This window comes from Aristolochia californica, unplaced genomic scaffold, assembly GCF_029961685.1.
Source record: "Aristolochia californica isolate CCGP_79_NKW_82.1479 unplaced genomic scaffold, dmAriCali1.0.hap1 SCAF_10, whole genome shotgun sequence".
In the NCBI taxonomy this organism is placed as follows: Eukaryota; Viridiplantae; Streptophyta; class Magnoliopsida; order Piperales; family Aristolochiaceae; genus Aristolochia; species Aristolochia californica.
Genome location: NW_027181771.1, coordinates 5,189,829 through 5,215,848, shown reverse-complemented (window position 1 = coordinate 5,215,848; position 26,020 = coordinate 5,189,829). Strand labels below are relative to the sequence as shown.

At 39.0% G+C, this 26,020-nt stretch overlaps 1 protein-coding gene across 2 annotated transcripts; it reads left to right on the top strand.

Moving 5' to 3' along the window:
- Positions 1–22,469, top strand: LOC137934422 (uncharacterized). 2 transcript variants are annotated; one of them, XM_068778754.1, is made up of 11 exons: positions 1–179; positions 771–870; positions 5,173–6,200; positions 6,969–7,085; positions 7,174–7,338; positions 7,435–8,395; positions 14,729–15,202; positions 15,286–15,611; positions 19,273–19,383; positions 19,512–19,637; positions 20,033–22,469. In XM_068778754.1, the coding sequence occupies exons 1-11, from the start codon at positions 45–47 to the stop codon at positions 21,791–21,793; spliced, it is 5,304 nt and encodes a 1,767-aa protein (XP_068634855.1). In that variant the 5' UTR covers positions 1–44; the 3' UTR covers positions 21,794–22,469. The 2 variants fall into 2 exon arrangements, with proteins under 2 accessions (XP_068634855.1, XP_068634848.1); XM_068778747.1 differs by having other exon boundaries at positions 14,714–15,202.
- The last annotated feature ends 3,551 nt before the right edge of the window (positions 22,470–26,020 follow it).

Sequence of the window (26,020 nt, the reverse complement as noted above, 5' to 3'; positions counted from 1 at the left end):
CCGTCACAGCTGTAGCAAGAAGTTGGACTTGTGCGAATTAGGGAATGGGGGAGATCGACGAGCTCCGGGCGCGAGTCATTGCCTCCATGCCTGTTGCTACCAATCCTAACCCTAATGGCGATGGTCGCAAGGTCGACGAAAGCAAGGAAGAGGGCGAGCTCTCGTCCTCTGACGATGAAGTGAGTTTTCTTTATCTGTTTCTCATGAAATTATTTTTTCTTGTGTAGCGGATGGTATGAATTCTGAGTCTGCAGCTACTTTTCAAATTTCTAGACTTTTGTAATCAGTCGCCGATTACTCTTCCTTTTCACTTTCCCTACCTGTTGTTTCTCTATTTTCCCTTATTTACGATTGCCTTTATAGCATTGTGATGGATAGCTCACTTATCATTTTTTTTGTTTTTCACATTTCTTATTTAGTTATTTTTCATGGGACGTATTTTCGTCATAGGTACCGTGGACAAAATCTTTTAACAATAAGTTCTTTCTCCACTTGGTGTTGAATTTTAACAGTTTCCAAAGTATTCTCATATTACTTATATCTTCTTTCATATTTTGTTGAAATATTTGATAGGTTAGAATATTTATATCTGTTAATAATGCCTACATTGGTATCCTTTGGGAGCTCATCTCGATGGGCCTTTGGTTGTTTCTGAAGTTCTTTATTTTGATGGGCCTAGTTTTGGAAATTCTCTTAGTGCTGGCTGCTGTGGTTATTTTTGTATGACACTCTTCTGTCTACCCCTTGAATCCTTTTTTTTTTTTTCAAAGGCTTTGATCACGAGTAAATGCATAGCATTGGCTACTTCAAATGCTGCCGAGACGCACACAGTGGGTATGACAAGTGGAATTGGTCTAAGTTCCAGTGCTGGTAATTCTCAGTCTCATATGTGATTTGGAAGTGTTTGTTAGTTGAATTTGTTGTTTTAAGTATGATGGATGCAGTGACAGTTCAGAATATCGTAAAATTTGTTATCGTTTCATGCTAAGAGACGCACAAAGGCTTCATCATTGAATTCAGTTTTTTCATGCCTTGTCTCAGATTTGTGTAGCTGGTACTCCCACCAATTACTTAATATGTATAGCTCAACTGCATGTTGTTTTCCTGAATTTGTTGGAAGAGCATCGATGGAAGCTGATCGGATCCCTTTGTATGTTCTGTTTTGAGAGGTGTCTTGCATTTGCTTCTTCAAAGCTGTCTCCTGGTTGTTCAAATATTTTCTGATACTCGAAGGAAGCTTTGGATGCAAGAGAAGTTTACTAGGATGAGAGTTGCTCCTATCATATAGGGCTTGTATTGTCCTTGTAGTTGAGAAAGTATTTTGTGAAAAAATTGCTCATGTTGGATTTGTGGGTCATAGCTTGTGTTATTCAGCCAGAACGCTTCCTATATGGAAAATTTAGACAAAAAAGCATCCAAGATTATGTTTTGGGGCAACTGAGTTTACTTCTGAGAGGTTCTGGTATCTAATCAGCTGTGCCTGCTCTGTAGCCTAGAAATTGAAACGGTGGACCACCTGTTAATTGACTGCAGTGTAACCAGAATCATTTAGGCCCACTTCCCATTAAATTCGATTCAGCTGGTTGATTTCCTTCCTTCTTCCAGCTGCTTATCAGCTAGCTTAGTTCTATCCAAATTCCCCTGCTGGGGAGACTTCTCTGGAGGTCCTGGAATGTCTGGAAAGAAAGGACGTGAAGACAATTAAAGGAGCTTCTAAACCTGTTGAAAGACTAATGAAGATGTCAACCAGCAGTCATCTCCTGGGCTTGTACCCTCGGGGAATCCAGAGGCCTTTCTGGCAATTTAGATCAGAAGCAATTGGAGGTTTATCTCTAGCATGTGGGGCCCCTCTATCCGTGCTCATGTTGTTTGGGAGGCTCTAAGAGTTGGAAGAATTAAGCTAAACTTAGATGGATGCTCCAAAGGGAACCCAAGGCTATCCAGGTTTGGGGGAGTTTTCAGGAATTATAAGGGTGATATCCTGCTTTCCTATGTGGTTTGAGAATATCTGACTCAACAAGTGCAGAATTGCTAGCTTTCTTCCATTTACGGTTTGAGGATCTAGAGCGATTCTTTCACTGATCTTTTAGAAGTTGGGGGTGATTCCCTCTCTGTCATCAGCCGGTGTAAGAAGACCATCAATACTCCTTTGGACATGGCCCAGCTTTGATGATATTTCCATGTTGGCTGCTAAAAATGTTTCCTCTTCTGTAAACAGATCTGTGAACAGCTTAGCTGATAAGCTTGCCAATGAGGGGGGTGGCCTGGAATCCCTCGTTGTTTGTGGTCCCCCCCTCTTGATGTATTCTTTTGCCTTTGGCCTCTCATACATCTGTGCATTTCTCGCAAAAAAAAAAGTTTGCCTCTGAGAAATGAGAATTGCACTAGGCACATGATGCGTATAAATATTTATGGCGCCCACTTTCTTTTACTTCATTTTCTTCCTCTTTTTTGTTATGATCTTACTTACTAACTTAATTGTTATTATTTTTACTTTTTAAAGTTCTGCTTTAAATTTCAAATTTATTTGAACTGAAACAATCAATTGTTGTTATTATTTTTTCAAACGATATCCAAGAGGTCATTGTGAAAGAGAAAATTTGGCAATCTAGATTATTTGATCTTGTAACTACAACTACTGGTTTTTAGTGATGTAAATAGGATTAGATCAAGTTTAAATCCAATCAAATTCTGTATAGACGATGGCTTGCTTCAGATAGTCCCCACTATTTGATATTTAACAGTAGACATGTTATCTGTGATCTTCTTATCAAATATGTGGTTAGGGCTATATGATGTCTTGGTTCAGTGGCTTTTGCTGGTCTGAAATTCGGTCTTTCCATAAATTTATTTGTGGTTTCTTAAGAGGATGTTTGAATGAATTTTTAAATATTTTAGCTAGTTATATATAGAAGTGCTAAAATTTTTAATAAGAATTGAAAAGATGATTATACTGATTTATAGAATACTAATAATTTGATTCGTGTGCGTTGAATTTCTTCATGACATGAGTCTATTTTCAGTAGAAATATAGCATCAGAGGGTGAAGGATATTATGTTCGTAATCTCATGCTACAGGCTATTAAAGCTGATGGCTTTTGGTTTCACTATGGACTACTATTTTTCTTGAAATGATGCGCTATGGACTACTATTGGAAATTCTGTCATATTCAAACAAAAATATGTGAGCAAGAGGTTGATGTGCCTCTCAGGCTGAAGCATGTGCTTCTTCCTCGCAACTATGTTTTCAAAGGCCTTGCTGTTTTGAGGTATAGGCCTTTCCCATAGTCTATCTTTCATCAACACACTGGCCTTGTTTGGTGGCCTAGGAAATGCTTCTTAAAAGTGTAATGTGATGTATAGGCCTTTTCCATAGTCTATCTTTCATCAACACACTGGCCTTGTATGGTGGCCTAGGAAATGCTTCTTAAAAGTGTAATGTGGACCTTACGTTTGTTATGCCTAGTTATTGATAACAAGAAGAATGCGGTCTACACTTTCATCATGCCTTTTACCAGTCCTCATGACTTCCTTCTAAGAAAGGTCTTCTGAGGATATTTTAAGGTAATGGCTAGCCATTTGTTAGAAGAAAGAAGAAGGATGTTGCCAAGTTCATAGTCTACAGGCTTATCTGAACTTGAATATTATGAAGGGTTTAGGAATGTTTACTATGTACTTGACTCATTACCTGCTTTGGAAAACAAAAAAGGGTATATATTTGTATCCTGGCTGTGCAAGTGCAAAGTCAAATCTGTAATTGATACAAAGCAGAATCTTGTTTCTTTCTGTAAAAGTGAGAAATTAGGAAAAAGGGGAGAGAAGAGGGCACAAGAGAGGGAGAAGGGTGTGACAATTTCCAGCACTCGCTGAGAGGTCAGAAAATGACCTTTCTTCTATTAAATACTCACTTAAATTAAAATAAATCAAAAGTACATAAATGTTTCTCTACATTAAAAACACTGCAACTCCCTAATTACATCTCGGAATAAAACAAAAATTGAACCATATAACTTGTTTACAAAGATGAACTTATTGCTACTTTGGAGGGACAATCTGATAAGTGTAAAAAGACTTAAACACCTTTTTTTGTATATTTGAACACTCCCCTTCAACTTGGAGTGTGGATATCAAGAAGCCTTGACTTGTTACAAAAATTCCTAAAATCTAGCTTTGCTAAGGCCTTAGTAAAAACATCACCAAGCTGATCAGTAGATTTGACATATGCAGTGACCACTACACCATTCATTACACCATCACGAATGAAATGACAGTCGATCTCAACATGCTTGGTTTTTTCATGAAATACAGGGTTACTACCAATGAAGATGTCAAATAAGTTGTCACAATGCATCACCATAGCACATTAGTGGAGAAGCTTAACTCTTGCAAAATTAATCTCACCCATAGAAGTTCACTAACTGTATGAGCCAGTGCCAGCTAGTTTGCTTTTGCAGTAGACGGGCCACCACATTTTATTTCTTGTTCTTCCAGTTGATGAAGTTTTTTTCCAACAAATACAAAATAAATAATGGTGGACTTCTTGTCCAACTTGTATCTTGTACAATCAGCATTTGAATACCCTCAATTTGCAGATGAACATGAGGTTCATACAACAAGCCTTTACATGGTGCTCCTCTCAGATATCTCAATATTTTATATGCAGCCTATAAATGGATCTTGCTAAGATGCTCCATGAATTGTTTTACCATACTCACAACAAACGAGATGTCAGGTTGAGTAACTATCACATAAATAAGTCTGCTCACTAACCTTCTATACATGGTCTTATCCTTGTTGCACTATCATCTTCATGAATATTAAGATTACTTTTGTGGGTGTCTCAATGGGCTTTGCTCCCAGCAAACCATACTCCTATAGTATGCTTGTGACATGCTTTCCTATTAACTTTCCATTATTATTCTTTTACTTTCCCTTTATGATTAGTAGAACTTTGAGTCAGGTATATGTATGGGACAATACCTTTATTTTTAAAGTTACAACATGTTCTAAATATAACTTCTGCTGTGGAGGTTTTTGCCAATTTTGGTTTGTTTGTATTCTGTGATGTTGATGGCCAGTGCTTAGCAAATTAGGTTGCATTCCTGAAAAAGAAATATAAAGATGATTCATAGGAGCAAACTTGCATCTAACAATTGTGTTTACTGTTTCCAGGGAAATGCCTTCCCAAAAATAATCCTGCTAGCTCTTTTGGTGCCCTTCATTTTCCTACTACAGTCAACTATAATAAGCATGTTGAGAAGAAGCAGTTGCTATCAAAACCTAGCAATTATCCTGCTCCTGGTGGACATGCACTGCCAGATTCAAATGCTAGTTTGGTTATAAACTTTTCAGAGGAATCTGACAGTGATTCTGAAGAAGGTCAACCAACTGAAGCTAAAGTGGTGTTGGAAACTAAAGACAAAACATCGGGACTTGTTGGACGTAAAAGACCAGAAGCACCAGCACTGCCAAAATCTAATGTTGTATCATTAGCAGGAAATAACCGACTGAGAATGACACCAAAGAAGACACCTTCAACCCCTGCTTTCATTTCAACTGTTTCCCAAATAAAAAATCCCTGTTCAAGGACTTTCCAAGCTCCTTTGTCTGAGAGAGATCTCTACTTTCAAAAGCATGAATCCCTCAACAAGACAATCGCCAGCCGGAAGCGTGAGTATATCCGAATTGCAGATTCAACCAAAAATGAGTTGGAGAATCTTAGACAACGGATTGCTATTCGTGAAAATGAATTAAAGCTCAAAAATGTTCCTCAAGGTAAAGAAAGAGGTCCTACTTCAGATGATGGTTCTAGGCCCACCAAACTTGCTTCTGTTGGTGCTTTAAAATCAGTTCATAATAAACTAAATAACAAACGTCAAAAAGTGGAAGGACCGTCTGACTGTAAGTTGAACATGAATGGCGAACAACGGTTCTTAGTGTCGGATAAATCTAATGTAGAATTGACAAAGAAAGTCATGGACGGTAAGGATAAAGGTAAATATACAGATTTATTGGTCAAGCTTCCAAACTTTGCCAGTACAGAAATGCAGGGTGGAAACAGTTGTCTGGGGGCTAGCATGGGTGAGGGTTACATTAAACATGGCGCAAAGTTAAATATAAGCTCAAAACTTGCAGAGGAGACAGCATGCACTGATGGCAGAATTGCTCGCTTGGAAGGAATACCTTCAGCTAAAAAAATTGTAAGCTCTCATTGAACTTTCATTTTATGATGTTACTCCACTTAAATTGCTAAATGTTTAGTAATATTCCTTTGTTAAAATATCTCTGGCACTTGTGCCTTTCGATACCCTTTTTTTGGTATTTATGACGCACATTTTGTTGATATGTTCATGCCTGGACTATTTCAATGCAAGTTTTCTTTCTTACACTTTTGTTTAAGGTTTTCTGTTTTGCAATTACCTCCCTCTTTGACTTGGGGTTTGTTGTTCCTTATGTCTAATATCTAATATGGAAAGTGGTCTGCTGTATCAGAGGCATTGGCTTGCAGGTCTTTTTTAGATAAACATTCTATGGATAATTTGTTTTTAGAGGCCATCAGATGTAAATTTTTGCTGTCTGTGTCATTTATCAATTATGGACAAAGAAACGAGGCATACTGCTCTACTTGGGCTCTTAGAATTCATCTGATCATCAGTTCAAAAAAGAAAGTATTCATGTACTCAACAAAAATACACACAGCATTGTAGCCTCAGAGGATTAATCAAATTACACCACCTTGGCGTGGTTATTGCCCATGGGTAAATAGCCAAGTAATACAAATTGATATAGTTCATTCTTTTGCATTTCTAGATTTGGGTGTACCGGTTATTCCTGTGATTTTTATGTTTGCCTCTGAATTAGTTATAAGTAATTTCTACAGGTACTTGTTGGGCTAATATGCTTTGTCTCTCTTGATGGCATTAGCTTTTATTAAGAACTATAACATCCTCCTGACTGAACTTTGACAGAGTGCTGAAGGACAGCAGTTTCCTGTATTGGAAGGCCCCAGTACTACACATATATTTCCACAAAAATCTGACTCCCAGCATGCCACCACCGAATTAGTCATGGGTAATTTTCTACAGGTACTTGTTGGGCTGATATGCTCTGTTTTTCTTGATGGCATTAGCTTTTATTAAGACCTATAACATCCTCCTGACCGAACTTTGACAGGGTGCTGAAGGACAGCAGCTTCCTATAACATTGGAAGGCACCAATACTTCTCCTATATTTCTACAAAAATCTAACTCCCAGCATGGCTTACTTAGATCCAGCAAGCATCATGTAGTTAAATCTGGCGATAGTAAATATCGGTGCACAACTTCTGAGGCCTTTGATGTAAGTTACAGCTGCTCTCTCTCTCTCTCTCTCTCTCTCTCTCTCTCTCTTCTGTCTACTGCTGAATGAATACTGTTTTGTTTATGGAACTTAAAGGCATCGGCAGACAATCGAAACCTCTTCAAATATATGGATCATGTGCACGTCTTAACTGATAACAGACTGAAATCTTTAACAAAGGAAGAGGAGCTGCTGGACAAAGCGCTAGAGGATGCACAGGAGCTGAGGCGTAAGTGTGAGCTTGAGGAAAAGTCTGCTCTCAAAGCTTATCGTAAAGCACAAAGGGCCTTGATTGATGCTAACAACCAGTGCAACTACCTCTACTGCCAAAGGGAATTACTTTCTGCCCAATTACGAGCTCTTCTCATGGATGAATCCAGTTCTTCATGGTCTTCCAGGCTGAACAAGCAGAAGGAAATTGAGTTAGGTTCCTTCATGGAAGATTCAAAAGCTGATGGTGACCAGCTACCCAATTTAAGCTGCCAAGCACAGGTTGACTGTGATGAAATTTTGGACCGGGAGAGATCTGAAGCCAACGTCCTGCAAACAGGTTTTGACCCGTCTGATATGCCTTTCCAGTATTTGACTGGCCCACAGATTGAGGGATCTACCCCAGGTAGTGAGCCTGATGCCAGCACATCAGAATTGGGAACTCAATATGCTGCAAATATTGTCTCCACTCCTTCAAATCTTCCTGCTCTATCTGCAGATGAAGATGAGGAGACTTTTCCATCTGAAAGGAAACAATTACGCTCCAGTTTGGCAAGTGAAACCAAGGTGGATAGCTTTAAGAAAGGGGTGGGAGGCGTAAGGGAGGAATTGGCTGTAAAATCTGCCTTTGGAAATATGCAAGATTTAGTATCACTTGAAGCTTCCTTGAGGTATGAACTTTTTGCACGGCTAGGAGGGAGAACTTTGGCCTTGAACAGTGGCATAGACAGAGTGGCTAACTGTAATGCAAACAATTATAAAGATGATATTAAGGTTAGAAACTTACCTATCCCATCTGATGAGGGCTTTATGGAACTGGTCCAGAGTCAAATGGCTGATGCAAAAGGTACTTCATCCTATCTTGTGCTTCACTGTGGTGTTTTGGCTTTTATTATGGCTTTTTAAATCACAACTTTGATCTCGCAACAGTGGTACTAATACCACTTACATAATATGGTTATGGACTTTTTAAGTCTTTCAAAAGCATATAACCTTCATTATAGATAAAAACAATGCGTTATTTTCATATTATTATTTTTATTTTTTTCAAAAAAGTAATGAATTATACCTTCTGCTTTCGTAATATTCGTTGGAATGCTTGTTTGTACTCATGTTAAGAATGATCATTTAAGTAGTCTTTCCAGGGTTTGCAGCTGATTTTATGAACCAAATGGTTTATTTGAGTGCTTTGTAGGTGGTCTTCTGCTATAGTATGAAGAAAGCTACCTGGGGGAGCTCCTTTCCCGAGATAGGGTACCAGTTTTTGAGGCAATGATGGCTGCCTCACTTAGCATCCGTATTTTTACTTCTATAAAAAGAGCATCGCTGGCCCCACCATATTAAAGTATCAAAAGAGACAAATAATGATTACAACAATAAAAAATGCTTTTAATCATGCGGGTCTAAAATTTTACTCCCTTGAAAATGAACCTTGTCCTCAAGGTTCAAAATCTGGATTCAAGTTTGAAACTCATTCTGAATTTCTGATGCAGCTTAGAAGCTGGAGTTGGATTGTGAATGAATTCAGCAAACTAAACTAAAAAACAGAAAAAAAAGAAAATTAAAACATGAACCAAAAATGCTCTGGAATTTTATCACTTTCAATCACAAAACCAAGTTATGGTATTCTCATGATCCTCATATTTGTAGTCAGCTCCTAAAACTGAATTTCCTATTAAGTCTCACTTGTAGATTTGCTAACTCTAAGTAACTTGCTAGCCTTACACTCTTTTTTTGACATGTTGATAATTTTATTTCAAAGAAAGAGAAGATACATCAAGGGAGACCTCCCCTGACAACAAGAGATTGAAGAGAGAGGGGGGGCGGGGGGGGGAGATGGTGAATACAACGTCCAAAATATCAAGAAAAACCTGCCAATGATGCCATGGGGAGAAGGATGAAGTGGAGCACCATCCGATGACGATCTTGGAGTTTTCCTCCATGATAAGGGAACCACTGAAGCGGTTCTAAAAAATTTGCAAGTCGTGAAGGAGACCGGAGAGCTCAGCTGTGGTGGAGTCAGCAATTCTGAGAGGGCCAAAGTAAGAGAGAATGATAGTGCCCCTCGGATAAAAAATCACTCCACCAAAACCAGCCACACCCGGGTTCCCAAAGGCGCTACCGTAAAAGTTTAGCTTATAATATTCGGAGGGTGGAGGCTCCCAAACAACAACTCGGCGGGGGGCAGAGGGGACAAACATCTAAGCAATGATCTTCCAATTGGTGCGGACCGGGGTGCAAGAGAGATAGGAAAACTCTTTCCGAGTGCGGATCTAGGTAGATATGAGCCCAGTGGCGATGAAGGAAACCTCAACAGCAGAGTGGAAAACACTGTCAAACCGTCTGGAGTTCCTTTCCTTCCATATGTACCAAGGAACGAAAGCAATGCAGGCAGCCAGCAGAAGCTTGCCCAGTCTAGGAAGGCGGGTCCTAGAAGAGAAACGACACATGGTGCTCAGGTCGAGCGGGATGCAGAAGCTAAGCCCAATGTTGTCAATCATGCAAGTCCAGACCTTCCAGGCGAAGCCACATTGGAGGAGGAGGTGACTCCTTATTCTTATTGCTCTCCACTTTTGCGGCTACTGTGATATTCTATGTTGAGAATGGCCACCACATCGGGTTTCGGAGTTTCTGGTGGGAGGAACTGAGCCTCTCAAAGATTTTTACCTTGCCTTGCTAACCCTTAGCCGTCACTCATCAATCTCCGTTGCTGATTCGTGGGGCCTTAGCACCAGTTGGAACTTCCGTTGTCGGCGCAGCTTGAACGAATTTGAAGCTTGTGAGGTTTGCACCTTCCTTGATGAACTCAGCTCTATCAAAATCTGGAGTCACCTCGATGATAGACTGGTTTGGAGATATGCTGATAGCGATAAATTTACGGTTGCCTCAACCTATTTCCACATCTCGGGCTAGATTGTTTGGTGCTTCTCAGCACCAACCCCCCCTCCCCCCCCCCCCAAAAAAAAAAACAAAAAAAAACCCAAAGTTAGATTTTCTATTTGGAGTGCTCTTCACAATAGAATTCCGACAATTGATAATTTTTGGAGAAGAGGTAACTTGGGTCCAAGTATTCAATGTGGGACAACATGGTGGCAACCAATCTAAAGTGGGACAACAGCTGGTGGACTGTTGTAGGATGCCATCCAAATCTCTCACCCCTATGGAGATCTTTTCTCCCCCTCCTTCCGAAATTTTCTTTTGTAATTCAATACTTCATTGGCAATAGGTTGAAGACCAAATTCTGGACAAATTGATGGAGAGGAACTGGTCCCTTTGTGACCTCCCACCATTTGTTATTGAGCATCACTACGCATCGTTTGACAACTATTGCTGAGCTTTGGGGCCCCAATGGACGCTGGAATCTCCACTTCCGGTGTGGGCTTGATGATGAGAAAGCTCTTAATTTTTTATTTTTTTATAAAGATGTATTTATATTAATAAGAGAAAATTATAAACGAAGAGGGAGTAGATCCCTCACATTAACAGATTGCAAGGACGCTCCCTGTTTGGCTAGCACATCTGTAGCCGAATTTGGAGATCTCGGAATGTGAGACCAAATACAATAGAGTAGTGAAGTAATATCTAAAATCTCCCGAAAGATGTCCCAATGGCGCCACGGTGGAGGGGAAGCACGCTCGCACCATCCAATGACTAGCTTTGAGTCTCTTTCAATGTGAATGGGACCACTGCAATTGTCTCTGAAAATGCGAAGCCCATTGAGGAGGCCATAGAGCTCAGCTGACGTAGAATCATAAATGCCTAACGGGCCGGCATAAGAGAGACATTGATTGCCAGACGGATCCGAAATAACTCCCCTAAAACCAGCGATCCCCGGATTGCCTAGAGAAGAGCCATCAAAATTCAACTTTAGGTAACCAGCTTCCTAGGGGGTCCACTCTTGCATTGCTGGAGCCTTGATCCCAAAGTGCATCCTTGCCAAAATACTCCAGTTATCACAGATAGAGGTTCCTTTGAAGGAGGAAAAAGACTTCTTAGTTAGAAGCCAAGAGGATATTTGCCCCAACACCTTGTTCGCTATTCTTTCTTCTGATTCACTTTTAGCATCGAACCGCCTTCGGTTGCGTTCATTCCAAAGCCCCCATGGTATGAAACTGGCACAGGTGGAGATCATCACTTTTCTGAGACCAGGAAGGGGGAAGCCAACGATTGACTTGCTAAAGGAGATCAAATCAGCTGATATACAGAATTGCAACCCCAACTTGCATAGAACAGAGGTCCACACATTCCATGAGAAGGAACAATGTAGAAGAATATGACTGGTGGTTTTAGCTTCAGTGTTGTAAAAAGGACAAAGGGGGTTGATAGATGGGTGACCCCTTCTACTAAGCACATCAGCGTGAGAATCTTATTCTGGCAAGCGCTCCACATGAAGAATTTTATCTTTGGAGGTGCGCAAAGATGCCATACAAAGTAGATATCATGCTCCCTTTGCGTCGAATCTCAACCATTATTGTAACTGTATGCAGATGAAACTGGAAATGTGCCGCTTTTATCAGGCCACCAAATAAGCTTGTCCACATCAGAAGGTCTCATTCTGACAGAATTCAAGGAGTCCAATAAACTACTTGCTTTCAAGGCCTCTGAGTCTGAAAGGCCCCCTTCGAGGGTGCAGGTTCAGACTCCCCCCCCCCCAAAAGCATCAGCAACTGACATCTCCCTTTGTGTAGAAAGGAGGAATAGATTCCTAAAGGAATTCCACAAAGGCTCTTGCCCTATGCACAAATCATCCCAAAATTTAAGCGATTTACCGTTTCCAACATAGAATCTATTGGTTGAGGAAAATTTCTGGAGAAGTGGGTACAATGATCTCCATATTGAGGACAATCCTCTCTAATTTCTGCCAGACATCCACCATGGAGAGTTCTAACCCAGCTTGACACAAACCATATCCTTCCATAGATTAGAAGAATTAGTGTTGAACTTCCATAACTATTTAAAGAGCAAAGCTTGGTTCATTTCTTTTGTTTTCCGAATCCCCAGTCCACCCAATCTCTTTGGCAGACAAACCTCATCCCATCTGACCAGGTGATATTTAAATGTATCACTTGATCCCTTCCAGAGAAACTTTCTTTTCATCTTATCCATGGCTTAACATACACAAGAAGGACAAGGCAAAAAGGACAAAGCATAATTTGGGATGCCCGCAATACAAGACTTAAGGAGGACTAGCCTACCAGCTTTGCTGAGGAGACGCCCCTTCCAAGTTGCTAATCGGGACTCCATTTTTTCGACCACCGGGTTTCATAGACTTTGGGATATACGCCCATTGAAGAGGGGGAGGCCAAGGTACGTTGCTGGGAGGCTAGTAGGTGAACAACCAAATACATTCGCCATCTCTGCAAGAAGCTCATGGCCAACATTGAATCCGATGAGGGAGGTTTTCTACCCAAACGCTAATTCAAAGAGGCCCAAAACTGCTTTGATCTTGACAAAGCTCTTAATGCTTGCAATCTCATTGAGGACCTGGGCTTACTCAAGATCCGCATGCACGTTCCAGATTGGATGATCTGGATGCCCACCCTAATGGCGTGTTCTTGGTCTCCTCAGCATACACCTATCTCAAAGGGTGGACTGCAGCCCCAAACCCCATTGATGTTGCAATCGTTTGGAGATTATCCGCCCCGTCAAAAGTCAAATTCTTCTTCTAGGCAACATGCCTCATCAAATCTTAATGACAAACAACTTTCAAAAGCGTGACAACTTTAACTCTTGCACCCTTTTCCTGTTTTGCAATGCCGAAGAGGAATGCGTCAACCACTTGCTCCTCTAGTGCCCATTTGCATGGAAGGTTTGGTCCCATCAGCTCAACTGAATTGGCATCCACCTCTGCATCCCTAAGGACCTCACTTCCGCCTTTCTCATTGTGTTGGGAGCAAACATCCCAAAGCTTGGTAAAGTTTTCCTCTCTTGCTCCCAAGTTCACATCCCTTAGTGCATTTGGAAAGAAAGAAATAACCACTGCTTCAATTGAAAATTTCGAAATGTGGAGGTCTCAGACACGATTGTTGGCCAAATATCCTCTTGGCCCTACACAAGAAAATAATCCCATTGCCACAGAGACATCCCCTTCACTTCAATTGGCATGCCATGGCCAAATGTCTGCCACTCCCCAACCTCCTAGCATGGAAGCTTGACAGCTTCCTCTTGCTGGTGTTCTCAAACTCAACTTTGATAGAAGTGCCATCAACGACCCTGGATTGGTTTGTTTTGGTGGAGTCATCCAAAATTAGGAGGGAGTCCCTTTCTTCTCTTTTACTGGCCCAATAGGAATTTCCAACTCTGCATCAGCTGAGCTCCTCATACTCCTTCAGAGCCTTCTCATTTTCCGCGATCATCTCTCTTCTCATTGACGGTTATTCAAAAGTTGTGATTGGCTGGTGCTCGCCTAAGGATCTGCCCTGGCATCACTAGATGGTGTTCCAAGACATTTTTTATATTGTTTCTCTTCTCACATGTACTTCGTCTCGCTTCCCTAGTGACTCTCTTGCTAAACCATATTGTACAAGGAGAGCTCCCTTGATTTGATTGTATTGTTCTATTTCTTCTTAATAATAATTACATCATTCTCAAAAGAAATTGTCCCCTTTGCAATGATGACGTGGAAAGTGTTTCCCGTATTCTTCTCCATTGCCATTTTGCCTGAAGGGTGTGGGCACATTTGATCAACCTGATCTGCCTTCACTTTTGCCTCCCAAGTGATCTCTCCGCTACTTGTCAGTTGTTGCTCGGGACCCCCCTCCCCCAATTTGGAAAAATCTTCCTCTTGGCTTGCCTTGCTCACATTCCTTGGGGCTTATCGAGAGAAAGGAACAACCTTTGTTTCAACTATAAATTTTCAAGTGTTGAAGAAGTATCTGACAACATTATTGAGTCTCCACTTGGATCCACTCTGGGAAGGAATTCTAGCGCCTTCCATATTAAGGTATCTAAACAGCAATGGAATAAAGGATTACAATAGTAAAAAATATTCTAACTGGTAGGACTCTTCACAAACAAATCTAGTTTTACACTACTCTTTTTGGTGGTTTCAGGTTCTAAAAGCTAGCAGGTGCTTGATGTTAGATGTGGCTAATGCATTGATCATAAGAATTTCAAGAATGTTTAATGTTGTCAATTTTTTAATACATTATGATTCTGCTTTCAGTATGTTGCATTTCAGGTAAAGAAGGGTCTGAAAGGGTATCTGGTCAGTGTCAGTTTGATAGGTCTTGTGATGATTATGGGTCCCGTGGGAGTATTGATGCTGAGGAAAGCACTTCTTCCCTGAAAGAATTTCATGGGCCAAATTATACCTCTATGTTTTCTTTACCTTCTCCTAATTTGAAGGTCACATTTAGACATTTGAAGGATGTTGTTCCAGACATTTGTGACATATTCCTGACTAGGAAATATGACATTCCTCGTATAGAGACAAAGCAGAATGGTTTCAGAGATGATGTTGTCCAAATGCTTGCAACAAAATCAAAGATAGAAAGCTTGGTCTCCTCTGCTCATGACCCCACAATCAATCCCTTCTGGCCACTTTGCATGTTCGAGTTCCGAGGAATATGTAATGATGGCAAGTGTCCATGGCAACATGCTAGAGATTATCATAAAAAGAACTCAAAAAAGCTTATTTTATCCCCTATGTCAGGTATCTTTACCTCCGATATTTGAAAACCTTTTTTGTGAATCTCAATTCATGCTTGCTCCTGTAATACGTATTTGCTGTTTCAGATGCGGAGGTGGAACCCGCTTTGTCTCATTGCAAAGCTGCTGATGAACAGAGCATTCTTTACTACCAGAATTATTTGGCAGTTCCTACATACTGGATCGGCCCGCATCATATTGAAGTTGATTCCTTCTCATCAGGATGTCTTTTTGCTCGAAGTGTTTGGCAATACTCCCAATCAGGTTTCTGCACTTTTTTCGGTATGCCCTTTTTGATGCAGAGAGTTCTGCCTCCAGATGTCCCATGCTTGTGCTCTAGGGATGGACATGCTGGCAATCACAAGAGTTGGAAGGGGCAGTCTTTTTACAATCAAATTCAAGATGGCTCAATGGTTTGCTTATTATCTTTAGTATATTTCCTCTTTTTTAGCCTTGCAGTGATCAGTTTTCGAAATTGATAGTTAGGTACCCAACTGGTCTCATGACAACTGTTTTTGTACTCTATGGGTGTACATGACTCTGTTATTCTTGTATTATGTTTTGCTATGTTTTAGTTGATAATTGAATATGTTTTTCTACTCTAAATTAAAACCTGTTAGAAGTACGAAAGATTGTGTCACCCAAGAATAATACTTTAGTTATGAGTTGTATTTTTTATTCACGAAGTGGTTTGTAATCAGCTGCTTAGTTGATGAGAATTAGAATTCAAGATGAGCTATTTTTCCTATTCTAAGTGGAAAACATTACTTAGTTTAAGTAAATTATCTTTAGGAATCTTAATTACTTTTTGTTTCTGAGTCTCTTAGTAGTCCTTATTGTACTGAAACTTCTACTAATTAATTGTCTGTTTGACGAATTCTGCTAGTCATCTGAAAACCAATAGTACCTTATTTCTTTTCTCTCACTTTTTCCCCCTCTTATATTTCTCTTTCTTTACAAAACTAAAATGCTTTGTGGCTTCTTTCTAGGAATTTACTTGTTACTTCCCTTTATCATTCTTCCTTCTTGTTGGTCGTGTAGGGGTAGTTTGGTCACACCCCAAACTTCTAATGGGGATTTTATGCCTTTGTGTGATTTAAGAATGCTGCCAACTCATTTTCAATTAAAAAAAGCACCCAAATCAAATGAACATCTCTTGATTGGGGTGCTTGATCTGAGCTCATATGCAAGTTGTGAGTGGCTTTGGAACTGACGTGGGACTATTCTCAACAATGTTCTCATGTATCATATGTGTTTTTAAACTCTCTTACATGATTTTGAGCTTCTGATTTGAGAATAGTCATTAACTGGAGTGAGAATGGAGTGGAAGGGGAAAGAACTGGCCTCCCCTGGAGGTCCACCTCGCCACTCCTCCCCCACCACAAGAGACTCTCTTACCCCACCTCCCCGAGTTTCGTGGGTGGAATCCGACACAGCGCGGACGCAACAGCAACAACAAGAGGAAAGCGAGAAGAAAACCAATCTCAAGGATGCAACAGATGAACTAGAATGGCAAACCGTTGTTAGCCGAACATCTCGAAGGAGGATTAGGGTTGATGACCCAGTAGAGCTACACTATCGAAACGGCATCGGCTCCATCTCCCTCCAAAAAGCGAAAGACAAACATGGACCATATCTGCGAATCACCTCTCGATCCGGAGCGAAGCAGTCATTCATATCCATCCCCCTTCAAGCGGTGGAAGCATTCGCTCCATTCTGGAAACAGTTTGGGAGGGCAAGACGGGTCGAAGTTTCAGTCGGTTAGTCTTCACTGGGAAGCTGGAATTCCAGATCCATACCCAGTTTCACGGAGGCAAGCTTGAATGTTTGATCACTCAGAGGCACGAAAACAAAATCATGGGTATGATTTTCCTCCCGCAAAGCCCAAACTTTGGTTTGGGATGGAGGCAATTCCGAATATTGATTGTTAACCTTCTCCAGCAATCTGCTGCGGGAAATAACCCCAAGGCCTATCACCAGAAAAATGCCAAGTCATCCCCCCCCCCCCCCCCCCCCCCCCCCCGCTGGAAAAAACTGACCCCTCTCCATCAACCCACCCGCCTCAGGATCAACCCGCAAACATTTCCCTCGCCCCATGGTGTGCTGAAGCTTCATTTCAATGGTAGTGCTCTTGGTAACCTGGGCAAGGCTGGGTTTGGAGGAGTTATTAGAGATAGTGAAGGCACAACCATTCCTACCTACTCTGTGCCATTGGGGATTTTTTACTCTTCCTCTGCCGAGCTTTAGGCGCTTCTACACAGGTTGACCATCTTCAGAGGTCATTTAGGATAAACTTCTGTCATTGAAGGGGATTGTAAAGTAGTGATTGGATGATGCTCCTTGCGGTCCACCCCTTCTTGGCACCATTGGGCTGTGTTTCATGAAATTGTAGACATTTTTCTTTGTTGAATTGTTCTTGGTCTCATGTACCTAAGTCTGCTAATTTTGTTGCTGATTCCCTAATCAAGCACAGAGCCTCTCTTCAATCGCTTGTTGTATCAGGAGCGCTCCATCACTGACTTGGGGTATTGTTTGTGTTTGTTCTTGACTTGCCTTGAATAAAATTCGCCTTCTCTAAACAAAAAAAAAAATTGCACCCAGAATTGTTGTAGAGCCTGTAACACTCTATTTAAACAACTGGTGCCCATTGTTCTACAAGACAGCAGCACAAAGTCATCTTTACAATGTTTCATCCTAGAATTAGATAGCTGATGTCTTTATAAATCATTAGCTTCAGTTAGTTATCATCAATCCGTGAGAAGCAGGGCATCTATGATCTATATGCATCAGCTAGAGGGAGAGTATCTGAGTATGAGAAATAGAAGAACTATTCATAGTGCTATAAATCTAGTTCTTTATGAGAAGGCTAAAGCATATTGAAGTGGATTACCACTTTCTAGGAGGAAACATCCTGATCAAGAAGGTACTGATATCCATGTTTCTTCCTGCGACTGCTGACAGATTTTTGCACTATGCTTTCTGGTGTTACTGATTCAGGCTTGTTCCAAATTAGGCCATTATAATATCAATGCTCTACTTTGAAGGGGAGTGTTACACATGTATACTGCCGAAGGGGCAATTAACTCGCATCACTTAATAACTCCTTGCTGTTTGGTTCTTACAGAAGGGCATTCATGTCCTTCACTCATGTTATTTATGTATAATAAAAGGCAAGCCTACACTCATGTTTATTTATGTAGAGTAAAAGGCAAGAGGGGGTTGAACTTGAAACTGGACTCCAAAAAGCTCTCCATTTCTTCTCCATCTCTTTCTTTCCCTTCTTTTATGTGATTTGGGGAGAAAATAGAAGAGGATAAAGAGTTTTGGAAGAGGAGCAGCTTTGCTCCCTTGGGATCCAAGCCAGAAAAGCTTGTCCAGCTTCTTTATAATCATGGTTTAAGTGAAATTTTATAAAAGGACAAAAATGCCCCTCTATACTCAAAATTACATATCTCATAAAATACATGTCTAAATTGAATGAAAATTTAACTATAGATAAAATAAGACATTCTCTATCTAATAGTCATACTATAAGAGAAAAATGTAATGTGGAGAATATGGGAAATGACCCAAATACCTCTGGATTTTTATTTTAACACCTTTTTCTCTTTTACAATCTTCCTCGGCCAGAAACTGCATTTGCTTTGAATAATGACGTGAAATTCTGTTTTGTCATAGTGTTGACTTTTCTTCCACAACACCATGATACAGAGAAAGCCAACTCTTGCATTTCTTAGATAAGTTCTCCTTGCTTATGGAATAAGTCTAGAAATGATAATCGTTTTCTATGTTAAAAAAAGTAGCATATTGTTTGTGTCAAAATAAAATAAAAAATTCTAGCAACTTGTAACATGGTAACTAATGAACTTTGATGCTTCTCTAGCTTTTTGTTATTTAAAATGTATTTAGCTTTTTGTTATTTAACATGTATTTAGTTTTTTTTATCCAGCGATGCTGATAAATTGTAAGTTAATCATCTTGTTTCACATTTCAGGATGTATTGAATTTACTTATCTAGTTACATCTTGATTTTCACATGCAACCTTTTCTCACTTATGTTATTTTTTTTGCTAGAAACAACTTATGCAAGGTTCAAACGATTCTGAACGATGTTTAGAGCTGGCAATTGATATGTTTAACAAAAGTGCCCATAAACTTGAGGAGAAGGAAAAGGAAAAGGAAAAGGTTATTCTTGTTAAACTTGTCCAGATGATACATGGCCTTGGTCCTCAATTTTATTCCATGGCTAGTATTTTAATTTGTCGTTGTTCAATACCAAAATTGTTCGTTATTCACCATCTCATGTTTTACAGGCTTTAGCTGTTCTATCACGATGTCTGGAGGCTGATCCGAAATCTGTAGTCCTGTGGGTTGTTTACCTGCATATGTTTTATAGGAAAGGAAAGAGTTTAGGGAAGGATGATATGTTTCAACTTGCGGTATGTTGCTACTTCATTCTTTTGCTTGGACCTAAGGTGAAGAAAGATTCAATTGGATTTGTTGCTTTCCGAGAGGAGAGTATTTCATTCTTTTCCTTGGATCTGAGGCGATAAAAGGTTCAATTTGGTGTGTTTGTTGATTTCTAACATCTCTCTTAAATAAATCACTGTAAAGGGAAGTTATTTCAAAAGTTGAATAACTGGACTGCTACTAATAATCAAGTGTCCTCTTTTGCTGCATTTAGCTTAGTAGGACAAATTCTTTTGTTTTTAAAAGAAATTTTTTTAAAAACACTCTTCTTATTATATTAACAAAAATCAATTTCTTATTCCACCTGCTGGTGGTTTAGAATTTTTGTATCAGTTTGATAAACTGTGTTTTTGTGTTCCTCCAGATACAGTATAATGGCGATTCCTATGAGCTCTGGCTTTTGTACATTAATAGTCGCATGCAGCTACATAGTCGGTTGGAAGCGTATGATACTGCACTTAAAGAATTTATTAGCAAACCACATAGTTCCAAAGACAGTAAACACACTAGTTCTTGCCTTGTTGACCTAATGCTACAAATGCTTGATTTCTTATGCATGTCTGGTAATGTGGACAAAGCCATCTTGAGAATTAATGAACTCCTCTGTCCGGCACCAAGCGATAGCTCTAGTCAAACTGCGATATCCGAGATCCTTGATTGTGTGACTGTACCTGAGAAATGTACATTGTGGGTCTGTTTGGTCTACTTAGTGGTGTACAAGAAATTGCCTGAAGCAGTTCTGCAAAAGTTTGAGTTCAAGCAAGAACTTCCATCTGGGATAGAATGGCCTCCCATTCAATTAACAGTAGAGGAGAAGGGTCAGGCTCTAAATTTGATGAAAAAGGCGGTGCACTCAGTGGTGTCAGTTAATGGTGGCTCAAGTGCGGGGGACAATGTTGAAGAAGCTGCTGTTTGGGCAGTGCAATTGCTGACTGTTAATCATGTTAGATGTGTTGCTGCTCTTGAAGACTTCTGTTGCTCTAAGGATTTGTTGGTCAGATATATAGAGTTGTACCCAACTTGCTTTGAACTTTCACTTATGCGGGCCCGTATGCAGAAAGATTGCTTGGAACAGGTTGCAGGTTTTGAAGGGTTTGAAGAAGTTCTCCAGAACTGGCCTAAAGGAGAGCCTGGCATCCAGTGTATCTGGAATCAGTATGCAGAATTTGCTCTGGAGAATGCAACTGTAACTTTGGTTAAAAATCTGATGGTTCGCTGGTTTAAAACTTTCCACACAGTTCAAAATATAGAAAACAAAGAGTTTATTGAGAGAGAGGAAGATTTTGATGGACCATCAGTGGCACCTTCCTTAGCAAATCACAGTAGTGGCTTTCACTTCATGAAGAGAGATGAGATGTTTGGGCTTCTCAATCTCTCTCTTTATCAGGTTTTACACGACAATCTAACCGAAGCGCAAGTGGCTCTGGATAAAGCTTTTAAACTCGCTCTAGGGGTGGATTTTATCCTCTGCATAAAAGCACGTGCCATATTTCAAATTTTTTATGCATTTGATTTGATCAAGGACAATCCTGCTTTTATTATTGGTTACTTGACAGATACAAGAGCTTCTGCTAAATATGAACTGTTGTCTAGAAGATTCCTGAGAAGCATAAAAAGGTCTAGAAATCGAGTCCTAGTAGAGAACTTCTTGGGTCCAGCATCCGTTGACTCTTCTGTAATTAATTCAATGCTGGAAATATTGTATGGCCCGTCTTTGTTGCCTGACAATTTCGATAAACTTGAAAATTTGGTTGATGTTGTTGAGGCCTTGATGTTAATTCTACCGGCCAACTACAGGTTAGGTCTGTCAGTGTGCAAGTTGATCCAAAGTCAGAAATTTGTTGGGGTTGCTTCTGCATCTTTTAAATTTTGGTTAAGTTCATTGTTGGTTAACTCGATCTTTCAGGCCATCCCAGTTGCGCCAGAGCAGGTTTGGGTTGAGGCTGCTGATGTTTTAAGTAGGCTAGACATGGGGAGTTTTCCTGACAAGTTTCATGAACTGGCTGTTTTGGTATATCCTTTCTCTGTGAAGCTGTGGCAATCTTACTATAAATTTCGCAAGAGAAGTGGAAACGAGGACTCTATTATAGAAGCAGCTAGAGAAAGAGGCATCATCTTGGGTTGATTTTCTCTGAAATTATTTCAGAAACCAGATGCAAAAGCTGGAATGAGGTTTTGTTCTTTGGATCCAGGAAAGGATGGCTCGACATGTCGCACCAGGATAAGAGAGATCATACTGGGTGTTTCTTGCATGCAACCAAATTCTGAGGCTCAGGAGCCTTATTTTTCGGTCACATCTGAGAGATTTCTCATGGGAATTTGGTAGAGAGAGACATACAAGAAGGAAGAGAAAGTTTTGGACCCAAAGTTTGGATTTTAATAGTGGGATTGATGAGGTTTTTTGGGGAAGCTAATTGTGCACTTCTAAGATTTACTGAATGGCATGTACAGACTCACAACTCGTAATTACTGCTGCTGATACAGAGTAGTGCAAATCCACGGCACCAAGTTGCTTGTAAGTAGGGTGGGTTTTCTGTACTGTGTGGCTTCATCTTGTATATTCTAGTATTGGCTATTGTGGGTTAAATGGTGTCGTTTGTTGATAACCCATTTTTAGGTCTGGGATGGTTGTAGGATATTAGGTTAGACTGTTAGAGGGAAAGTTGTAAAGGAATATTTTAATACTTGAATTTTGTAATTTTGTTAGTTGATAACGTGGTTGAAGCTCACTATTATCCTTTCAAATTCACAAGTCGTCTGGCTGCTAAGCATGACGAGAGAGTTTCAAATTGGATTATTTTTTTTTTAATTCTATGATCTTAACCTCTGTTTATTTAATTACTTGGATGATCCAACACGTAACTGGGGAATATCGACACAACCTATGTGAGTCAAACTAGCATTTCTTTTCTTTGACGGGGATAAATCAGATAATCATATGATGTCAGGGTTGAATACTAATGGTGGGATAATCATACTATACTATATACATGTAATATCAGATAGAGATTTTTAAATCTATTTCAACCACTCGAAGCTATTTCATGTAAACATTCTCTTCAGATTACTTTATGCTAAAAGGCATCTTTGGCATTCAACTAGTGAATAGACCACCAAATCTGGTTGCTACACTAAGAACAAGATGCATTATTGCAATTTGAACAAGAATGTCATCCGTGTAAGCATTCATGTTTTTTATAATTGAGTTTTTAGAATAGAAGTTTTTTTATAGGAAAGTATTTCACCTACCTAATGATAGATGGAAAATCAATAATTGATCAAGCACATGAGGTTCGAAACATTGTTCCTAAGATCATCACCAAGAGTAATCTAATAGATGATAAAATTCAAGTATTTGTTATCATTCTTGGTTAAGACTTTAAACTCGAGATGAAGCATAAAAGAGAACTTCCCTTGTTAGACAAAGTGTTGGTTTTAATCTAGATTTAAGAAAAACATAGAAATGACTCTGAAGTTAAGAGTAAAACAAATTTGATAGAATCTAAGAAGACCAAGAAAGCAAACCCAAGAAACACATTGGAAAGCCTAAATAAAAGATTCAGAAGGAACAAAATAAGAAAGTTTGCTATGTCTATGGAAAATTGGGTCACTTTACTAAACAATATAAACACAAAAAAGGTAAAGATAATGTTTAAGGTGCTAATATGACTCTTTAGGTGAACATGATAATTGGGATTAGCTCAGTTGGAGCCGATGACAGGTTAGTTACAACTAACTTAGAGTAAAACATAGCATTTAACCCAACTGATTGGTGGATTGACACAAATGTTGTTGTGATATTTCCTCTTTTTCTTTCTACTATGTGGTCAAAGGAAGATTTGTGACAATGGGCAATTCCAGTGTTGCTCAAGTAATCAGTGAAGGACAAGTAGAATTAAAATTTACATTTGAGAATATTCTTACCCTCCATAATGTGCACTACATGCTAGAAGCACAAAAAAAATTCTTTAACAGTTTCCTTCTGAGTCAATTAGGCTAAAAATTAGCATTTGAGTCAAACAGGGTTGTAATCATCAATGGTGGATTTTTTGTAGAGGGCTATGTTTTTTATGGATTATTTAAATTAAATATAATTTTTGTCAAGAGTATTAATGTTAATTAAACTCCATCTATGTCATATTAGTAGATTCTTTGACTTGTGACATGGAAGACATAGACAAATAAATATGAATACTTTAAAAAAGAATGATGAAATTGGATCAATTATTAAAAATAACATGGCTTTAGTTATTTACAAAATAACTATGAAAGGTGTCTCTAATTGAGACAACCTAAAGAACCATTTAAGTTGTTAGAAGATATGGTTTAGCTTCAATGGCATTAATGTAATAACCCTTTATTTTTATCACTTATTCACACCTTGTAGGGTGAAGAGTATACTTGTTGTATTCTTGACTACTATAAATAGAGCTTAAGGGGGAGGATTACGTAATTCCAACGAGCCATAATCTCTCTCCCACCTCTCCTCTATGTGCTCCTCCTTCTCCATTCTAGTTGTCCCCTCTTTTCCTTCGTCTTCTCTTCTTCAATTCTCCTTCTTCTTCTTCTTTATTCTCTCCTTTTTCTTCCTTTCCTCTATCATACGTGAGCCTCAAGATCATAGATAATGGAGTCCTAAAAACAACATGAGTCAACTAGTAGAGTCTCTGACTTATTACAGCTTATATATAGTGAATCTTCGAGATGAGTGGTATTTTAACCTGAGGAGGAAAATATATTTTATTACCTTTATAGATGCTATGTCAAAATACTGCTACATGTATTTAGTCAAGACTAAAGATAAAACACAAAAAAAAAATTAAAATTTATGAAATGTAAGTTGAAATTCAAACTCAAAAAACCATAAAAAGACTTAGATAAGATAGACAAGGAGAATAAATTTGGAAAATTCTTTGAGGCACATGGTATCATTCATGAGACCACGTCTCTTTATTCTCCGCTGTCCAATGGAGTCTCTAAAGGAAAAATAGAGCACTTTTAGATAAGATTAACTCCATGTTATGTAGTTTTTGTGTTACCAACAATTTGTGCGAGAAACTTTACTTTCGCATGTAAAGTACTTAATTGCATACCTTACAAGGATAATTTGAAAACACCATATGTGTTATGGTTGGGTACAAGACCTAATCTTCAATATAATGTCTAGGGTTGCCTTCCTAAAGTTAAAATTAACTTTAGCAAGATGAAAACACTGAGTCCTGAAACCTATTATACAACTTTCATAGGGTACACAAAAAACAATCATGCACATTGGTTCTTAGTAATACATTCAAATTTACATAAAAATTTTCATAAATGCTATTAAAGAATTCGATGATTTTGTGGTTTTTTAAAATGTGTTTCCTATGGAAGAAAAGACGAAATTAGAAGTAGGAGAAACTTCTAGATACCATAACGAGGACACCAAAATAGTGCCACAAAATCTGAGAAAGGAGATTTTATTATTTTTATTTTATTTTATTATTTTTTAATCACATTTATTTTTCAAGTTGTTTATTTGCATCAAAATATGAGAATGGAGATTTTGAGACCAACAATGGCTAATCCTATTTTTTTTGTCAAACAACTCAATCAACAGGATGATGAACAAATGAGATCAAACATGCTAGGATATGCACTTTCTCCCTTTCATCACTAACCTCCTCAAAAAGTTCTCAAACTAACTCTCATTCCTCTACTCTTGTTCCACATAGCAAAGGAAACCTTGCTTCATGTTAAAGGTTGTAAGGGACCAAGAGATTTCACATTCTTGAACCCACTTCCATTTCATAAATCTTTTCTTGTTCAAACAGTTGTTGAAGCACATGCTTACAATATCAAAAATCATATTCAAATCCTCGGAACTCATAAGTGTGGTGTATTTATGTGCTCATTTGGCATATGGAAAATTCTAGTGTGCTTGTTCTTGTTTAAATCCTTTTCTTGTAGAAAGTATTGTAGAGGGAATGGCTCTCATACTATGAGATTGTCATACCAGTTGAATGAAAACAACCCGATGCACTTCCATCAAATTTAAACTTAATAAACATTATATGAAAATAATTCCAAGTTATTTTCTTCATGACATCAAAGGAAGACAAAATTACAACCTCTTTCTACTTTAACTTTATGTAAGTATGAAGACCTTCAAACTCATTGAAGTGTTCGCCTAAAAAAGGATAAGATACACTTTCCCTCTAGAAAATATGATTTTCATGAGAACACTATTATTTCTTTCATTATATAAACAACAAATTTTAAGATTAACACTATTAGCTAAAAAAATTCTTAATGGAGAGAAGAAGAACAAGGCACAGGGCAATGAAATCATTGGAGGAAGTAGGAAGGTAAA